Raw genomic sequence first — 8,393 nt, 5'->3', positions numbered from 1 at the left:
TTCCTCCACAGGCAGAGCCCTGCAAAACTGCTGACTCAACATGTCCCCATGGAACTCCCCTCCCCAAACGCAGGTTACTGAAGGGGAGAACAAGAGACAAATACCTCCCCGCCCTCCCTCCAGTATGCTTTGTAGGGAGAATTCTTCAGGAAGGGGAGGTCCAATCTGCTCCTTTAGGGGGAAGGGGGCACAAAGTCTATCCCCACCAACCTGAGTGATGACAGAAGCCTTGATTGGTCGGATTTTGCTCCAGGCACCAGCGGGCTCCTGGGCAGTTTCCAGACATGCTGCTTTCTCAGGGAGTGGAGGGAAGGCTTCCTTGTAAGTTGGAGGATCACTCTCTTCTTCCGAGTTTAAAGCTGTAACTAGCAAAGTAAAAAACAGGCAAATCAGAAAATGATTCCATTGCTAGCAGTTATACTTACTCCATTCATACTTACTGCAAGTATCTATTTACCAGAGCCAGCTAATTAGGACAAAGGGCACACAGGCTGTGTACTATTACAACTCATCTCAGTGGTGATTAACAATTCTGCCAGCCTCGACTCTCACTGTGCTAAGTAGAACAGCAAGACAGTCCTAGCCCACCCTAGGACAAACAAGACAGTAGGCAAGCCCAAACATCACACAAGCACAGCCAAGCATGATGGCATCAAACAACAAGTAGTGCCAGTTTTGGGGATGGAGTATTTGGGAGATCACACAAATGGAAAGAAAAGTGAAGGGAGAAGGGGTAGAATGAGACCAGAAGTAAAGAAATACTCCTGGAAGGAGGGGTGGGGTAGCATTACACAGCTGAAGAGCAAAATCCAATAAAATCCTGGATGCTGCGATTTAACATCAGTCTTGTCTTGATACAACAAAACCTGAAATCTGATTCACTTTCAAAACAGGAGTTCTAGACACCCTGGACTGAAATCAAGCCTTGATACAGATACATGCAATGCCACTAAAGCTAGTGAACTACCCTACAAGCCGAGAAAGATAGAAACAAATTCCTTCAATAGCTTCTTCCGTGTACTTGTGGCCCTTTCCACAACCCCTTGAGCGAGCTTGGGAGGGAATTCATTCTCCTGTGCCTGGTTCTCTTACTGAGAATAAGTGCCCTCAGAGCACTGCACAGTGCTCTTTCAGCTCTAGCCTGTCCTACAGGATGCACCGGTCATGTCTGTCATCTGTAGACAAGGATCCTTTGCAGAAGACACGGGCCCAATTTTCAGTGGTTTCACACCTTGCTCAGTTATTCACACCTCTGCCAGATGAGCATGAAATATTGCTTTTTCATTGCTGGAGGGAAGACTTGAGACCATCACTATTCAAAGAGACCTTATCTTTTGCCTCCCACAAGGAGCACAGCAGTTCTGAGGTAATTTTAAGACAGCAGGAGACCTAGTCTATGCAGGCAATTGTCTGTGGAGGGATTGGGTAAGCAAAGGTTTCAAAGGAGTCTCCCAATGCCATCTTACCTTTCACCTGCTGCTGCGCCAGGCCGCTGCGGTGTTCAGCGAAGCTCTCCTGGGTCAAAACTGCCACCGAGCTCATTGTCGATTTCCCACCCACGCACAATCCGGGTATGCCACTGTTGGAGAGAAGATGCACTGAGGTCACCAGCAGAGATGTGGAAAGGGGGAACCTCTCTATATAGAGAGATTTTAGAGCTGGATTTGTAATGGAGGATACACTGTTCACTCAAGAGCTTCCTAACTGGGAAAACATCCATCTTCCAAGAATTCAAAAAGTAGTATTTAATTGAATGGAAATTTTTGTCTCTAAATGAGAAGAGGCAGACTGATGTTGAATCAGTCCCAACAGGGGACTGCAACTGTTTCCTTTCATAGCTCTTGCCTATTCACCAAAGGAGGCCAGTTGTGCAGCAAAAGGACAACACAGGTGCTGAGGAAAGCTCTGCATCTTGCCACATCCCCACTTTTTAATCTCACAGGTTCTTGCTCTCCCGCCTTCTGGGCCTGGAGTGCTCTTGCAGCACAAGGAGTGCCAGACTTAGCTGGTAGCACTGCTCTGTTCCTGGCACCCCGTATCCTCTCTTCTGGTTGGCTGCAACTCCACCTCACCTCTAGCTTGCAAAGGAAGAATAACTGTGGCCAACACTGCTGGAAGTTATACAAGCCTTGCTCCAGGACAATCAAGATGCTGAGTTATGAAGTACCTCTCCCAGCACTGACCTGAAATCTGCTTAAAGGCAGCACAAGGTCTAAACTTAGGGTAACCATATACGTCCCAGTTTGGCTGGACCAGTCCTAGTTTTCATAGGCTGGTCCTAGTTGATTCGTCAAAATTTAAAAAAGAAGTCCTGGAATTGCAGGGGCAGACTGCAACAGGGAAATGGAGCAGCATGGTGCACCAAGCAGCTCCTCCTCCCCACCGGTCCACATCCACACCCCTGCCCACTGGCCTCTACCAGTGCCTGGACCAGTACTATTGTTGGGGGTATGGGTGGTGGCAGGTGTGTCCCAGATACCTTGCACTTCCTTATGGTCACCCTATCTAAGCCAACTCAAAGTCCAGGTTCCTCATGCAGTCCAGTAACAGAACTTGGTAACCCCAGCTTTGGTGGGGTGGAAAGCATCTTACAGGGCATTTGGAACTTCAGTCCTCCAGTTCCTCCTCTTCCACCAGCCATTTCTGAATTAGAAGTCAAATTCTCTGCAGCGGTCCTACCCAACATGAGCATTTGCAGACTAGAAAGGGGTGATATTAGGAAGGGCATCCCCACAGCACAGATCATCATGCAGCCACTGAAGATTTAACATACATGTAATTACATAGTCACTGCCAAAAACACTGGCACTCTCTCTACAGAGTAAGTGGCCCAGAAACTTAGGTACATGCAAAACAGTCACTTACCAGCTAAATGGTCAGTAGCCAGAGAGTCCGTCCTGTAAGCTGCCCGTTTGTCAGCCTGCCAGCTTTTGCTTTACAAAAGGGAAAGGAAAAAACAGTGTTAAATTTCTCCTCTCCACAAGGGCAGAAGACAAGAGTTTCATCCTATCCATAAGCTCCAGCACGAAATCACATAGTACTGCATAGCCTCCATTACGTTTTTACCACAGCCAACGCCAAGTTTCCTATGGGATTTAGTGTCAATTTTTTGTAGGCAGGATGGCAGAGTAACCAAGCTGTGTAATATCAGGCTAGAACAGTGCAGATTAGTAACAGATGTAGAAGATGAATTTGAAGTTTTAGGCTTGCAAGTGACAGCATCAGCAGCAAACCATCTAGTCAGAGGAAACTAGCAATCTGAAAACCTGCCAATAAAACTGACATCAGTCAGAAATCAGGGATGTAGTTTAATGGAGCTTGGGTGAATCAATGCACAAGTAAGACAGAGGCACAGAGCTGTATGTAGACAGCTGATGGCTATTCCACTTTAAAATAAATAAATAAATAATGCACAATGCATGTTCACACACTGAACTGTGCATCTTAACTTAATCAAAATGCTCCTGCAAGATGTGCAGGTCCCCCAAAACTGCAGGCATTAAGTGAGCATACAGGCAACCCCAGAAATCAAGGGTCTGAACTGCAGAAGCAGACTGACTACCCACCTTCAAGTAATTCTACTCCAAAATGTTTGTGAGCAACCCATAAATACCACTCAGCTCTTATGTCCTTCCTCCCCTCCCCTCCCCCCGCCTTCAATAAACTGATATACTGATCATCTGACTGCCCCAAGGTGTGTCAGGATTCTCTCAAAAGTCAAGGCAAGGTTTCTGCTACAAAGATGTTATAACCCAAATGAAATATGGCACAAGAGGTAAGGGCAACTGATCAAGAAGAGATAATAAGGACAACAATAAGGTCACAGAGCAAAAGGACATGATCCAAAGCCAACTCAAAAGGCATTGAACGCCTTCAATAGGCCCTGGTTAGGCCTAAAACAACATCTGTTTACACAATGGTTCTATTAGTTTTGATTGTGAACATCAAGATTATTTCAATACTACCGGGTTACTTCAAGATGGCATCCAACAGATATAAAAAGAAGACCTAGCCATTTCCTAGGAGTATACAACACTTACAATACAAAAACACACTGGCACATTCCTTATGGAACATACAAGCATGGCTGACACAAGCCTAGGAAAGTCTCTAGTCAATAGTGTAACCTTTGGAAGTCTGTGATGATATCAAAGACTACAACCCTAAACAGGTCAAGCCACAATGCAGTCAGAAAGCACATTAAGATGTCACACCCTTCCCAACCCATTTTTGCAAAGGACCAGAATTTCAGACAGAGCTTTGGCTCCAGTCCACTGTGTCATCAATGAAGAAAGATGTCTTCAACCAATGCTGAGCTGTTAGTAAGACCAGAGTAGGAACACGACTACCCCAGCCACAAGCTGTCACAAGTCTACACTGAGGTCAAAGACCACAGCCCCACATAGATCCTGATCCACTTGTGCTCAGGGAAGGATTCAGATTTCCAAGGGCAGTTTCCCACTAACCAGGTGCAGACCTACTTTACACATGCTCTACTCCTAGATGGCTGAAGTTAAAAGACCCAAGGCGTCAGTGCTCTGTGACCTAATTTAGTCCCTGTCAGACAGGGACATAACCTTGGGGCACAGCTGCTGGTTTCAGTGTGTCCCCACCAGCTGCAGAATCTCTTTAAAACTAAACACCAAAGAAGCAGAGCTATGCATTTATGAACAGAAATCCATGGGCGGGTTTAGCAGTGTGAATTACTGCTTCATCATCAATACCACACACTAAGAGTTAATACAGTTAATCTTCCCAAGTGAGACATATTGCAGTCCTCAGACATTCACACTGGGCTAGAACTAGAAGGGGCCAAACAGCCAATACACAGAAGCAGAATGCACCAAACAGTGGCCTATATAGGCCAGTAAGGGCCCCCAAAGCTACTGCAGAGCTTAAGGCCATATTCTGTTGGCCCAACAAACCCACAGGCTAACGTGCACCAAATGGCTTCATAATTTTTAGTGCTGGCTTTGTGCCTCTGCAGATTTCAGGAGCTCACTGGGCAAGTTACCACTCTAGACAAGAGAGGATCAACATGACAGTCATAGCTATTCTTATTTAAGAAAAGAAAAGTAATTCTGAAGAGCATCTATGGACAGACTTGTGGCCACGTGGGAAATATCTGTATTCAGGGACAAATACATAGGGACTACAAAGCAAGGCATGATTTAGATTATCAACAGGCTCAGCATTTTTGGACAGCAGTAGCAAATCATGTGCCATTTTAATCTATTTGTAATTAAAATGTTTTGCATTTTGTTAATCATGGTAAACAGAGAATTATATACAACTAAATGGATTGGAAACTGTAAGGTTGAGCAGGGAACCATCACTTCCCAGCCCTAGGGTCCGTCCCATCATCTGCCACAAGGTCAGACTCCCCTCTATGGACCCATGTGGAAACACCCTTTGCAAAACCATGGTGACTGAGATCCAAGAAGCAAGAAATAGTCATAGAACATTTAACACTTCTGGCAGCTGTTTTCAGCTGTCTCATATGAGGACAAGATCTTCCGAGAAGGGAACCGAATGAGCCTCTCAGACATCCCATCTTAAGAAATGCATTAAGAGTGCAGTAAGATATATACACCCCTTAACTAAATCAGTTGTTAGACTGGCCATGTAGTGTTTTTCCCCCTCCCACTACTTCATTTGGTAGCTACTGTCACCATAAAACTCAGCTCTTGTCCAGAGTCAGAAATTAATTTCCCATGTCTGCCAGACCAGAGACCTACCAGTAACACCCACTAGAAGAGAAGATGCCATAGTCTGTATTCTGGCAGCTCCAAGCAGGGTAGGACTCCTCCCTTCCTGAAGCAGAGGCTAGGTCCCCTCTCCAGTACTACCTATGAGCACTTCCCAAGAGTCAAAGACCCAAATGGTCTAATTAGAGGCAAGGCTTAATGACAAGAGCAGATTAAAGCGTATGAAACTGTTTGGCCTTGCAGAGTGACATGCAAGGTAAGTTATGCAATCCAGACAGGACTCACCTTTGGTTTAGTTTCAGAGAAAGCCTGCTATCTCCTCCACCCTAAGTCCCAACTCTCTGGTGCCCCAAGGTCAGGCAGTCTCTGAGATACCTGAAACCAGAGCTGGTATCTAAAGTCTGAGCCCATTTTTTTTAATATTAAAAAGGTGAGAGAGAATTTACTACCCCTCAGGCAGGCTGGTCAGAGTTGCATCTACATTTCAGCTATGCAGCATCTGATCTGGGGGAACTGCAAGCCTCTGTTCTCCCTGCTATGGAAAGTGTCCTCAACAACCATGTCTACTCCTGAAGTTGCCTGCCACTTTCCTCTCTCAAAACCTTCCACTTCAAATACACCTTTGATCTCCACTGCAACTTGAACCAGCCCAGGGAGACAAGGTGACTGGCTCCCGTTCATGTAATTTCTGCTGGGACTGGCTGCGTTAAAGGGAAGCAAGCTCAGTTTTCTTTTAAAGCAACCGGATTTACTTTTTTTTTTTTTTGGTAGCTTCCTCTCCACGGCTGCTCTACGTGTCAGTAATCCTACAGAAAGCAAGCAGCCTAGCCCAGCCGCGCACACGTTGTTGGGAGCAATTCAGACTGCTTGTTATAAAGCAGTCCTATGAATAAAGAAAACAAGTTCCAAATGGGAATGAGAGGTTTTTCATAACCCTTTGCTTAGGCAGAAGTCAAGGTTACGAGGCGAAAAAAACAAACAAACCCAAAACCCTCATCAATATGGGGGGAAAAAAAAATCCTGAAAGTTAAGAAGCCCTCATATCTGAAGCCAGCCAGGGAGGGCAAGCAGGTTTTCCAGCCACATGGAAGTTCAGGCAGGCTCGGGGAGTGCCCTACACAGAGTGATCCCCGTCTATGGAGCCGAGAATGTAATTTCCACAAATGCCACCTCAGCACTGCCTGTACCAGCGACCATTCATCGCTGCGGGGAGGGGGAGGGGCATCCTTAAAGGGCCAGGAACCCACAGCAAATCTACTAGTCAAGTGCACATGAAAGACTGTACATGCAAAAAAGATCATTTCTACTTTGCCTCCGTGAAACATGTTTAGCACAATACCAGATACCTGTCCCTGGTAACTGACCCATGGCGGATGCTGGGGAAGTTAGACACTAACCAAGTTCCCTTTAAGGCAACATGGGTTCAGTCCCACGTCATCAACCAACAGATCTGAGGACATCTTCTGTTTAGTCAGTTATATCAAGAGGCTTAGAAACGTATAAACACAGAGAGAGAAAAAGCAAGCATGCAAGCAGCTAAACCTGAATGGAAAATGCAGGAAAATTAGTCAGGTACCCAACAGCTAGGGAAGAACTAGGAACAACTGTAATACGGAAGGAGACAGGACTAAAAGCAGAGGATCAAATTAGCCATGAGTTTCCAATACAGTATGGCAGGGGTAGGGTTGGGGAGAAGACACTAATGCAGCTTGGCTGAAAACAAAGCTTAGAGTCCATCTCTGCATGGTTCTGGTGACACTGCTCAGCAAAGAGGGGGTTACTGGGAAGATCCTGAGAAGTTGGAGGAAGCCTACAGGAGGCTGGAAGGACTAATTTGCAAAGCATGTTGGACATGAGCAGCATAACTTAGTGATGACTATGCAGTGGACATGATCATTACAGGTATTAGAAACACTGAGGAGAAGCAGGAATTCCTCAGGGGAATTAAGGAGATGTGCTATTGTGAGAAGGGCTGGGCAGTTGTTGTGATATCCCCCTGACAAGACCTCCTGAAAAACAGACCTGAAGCTCCTCAACTGACATGTAAGGCGCTTCCAAGTTTTACATGAGAAGTAGCTGCACTAGCCAGGAAATATACCGAGCCCCCGAACCCTGGCAACACCAGTTTCTGATGCTGTCAGCTTGGCAAAGCTGGTGTCAAGAGGGAAGTCACCAGCCAATGCTACTCACCTGCCTTTTACCATGAAGCGACTGAAATAAGCCAGTTGGCTCATCCCACCCCCCTTTAAAAAAAAAAAAAAGTTACGCAGGCTGGACAAATAAGTTCTTTTGCAAGACTGATGTGGTGCTGGGCAGGAGCCCAAGACAAGCCACGGTGCACAGCAGGGGGGCAGCAGGATGGCTCTGACAGAGAAGGGTGGGGATCCTGGCAGTTTGCTCCCTACCAAGGTGTTCAAGCCCCTGATGTGGCTCCCACCTGCCTTGGAGAGAAGGTGCAAGCAACCCAGGCAGCCTCAGGACAAAAGGCCACCCCAGTTCCCTTGGTGGCCCACAAGCCTGGCTGTGCCTGGGCACAGGGCTGCCACACAGAAAGCCCATCCTTGCCCGGCCACGAGGTCGCCTGGAGGGCCACAGGCTAGGAGAAGTGCCCAGAGGAGAGGCTGGGGAGCCAGCTGGGGCCAGCACTGCAGGGGTAGAGGCAGGCCAGGGCCGGGGCCTCGACAG

General features: G+C 46.8%; 1 protein-coding gene across 4 annotated transcripts in view; it reads right to left on the bottom strand.

The window, feature by feature from the left end:
- Window positions 1-8,393, bottom strand: part of HDLBP (high density lipoprotein binding protein) — a 43,206-nt gene that overhangs the window by 22,175 nt on the left and 12,638 nt on the right. For 3 of the 4 annotated variants that reach the window (XM_006034879.3, XM_025216986.1, XM_006034880.3), the window contains exons 2-4: window positions 2,866-2,933; window positions 1,467-1,579; window positions 211-365 (exon numbers count right to left, since the gene is read on the bottom strand). In XM_006034879.3, coding sequence (XP_006034941.1) covers window positions 211-365; window positions 1,467-1,542 — 231 coding nt within the window. In that variant the 5' untranslated portion in view covers window positions 1,543-1,579; window positions 2,866-2,933. The remainder of the gene's footprint in view (window positions 1-210; window positions 366-1,466; window positions 1,580-2,865; window positions 2,934-8,393) is intronic. The other variant, XM_025216985.1, reaches the window with a different exon arrangement.

Source organism: Alligator sinensis, unplaced genomic scaffold, assembly GCF_000455745.1.
Source record: "Alligator sinensis unplaced genomic scaffold, ASM45574v1 scaffold863_2, whole genome shotgun sequence".
Classification (NCBI taxonomy): Eukaryota; Metazoa; Chordata; order Crocodylia; family Alligatoridae; genus Alligator; species Alligator sinensis.
The sequence above is the reverse complement of the archived record's forward strand: the minus strand, read 5'-3'. Positions and strand labels throughout refer to the sequence as shown.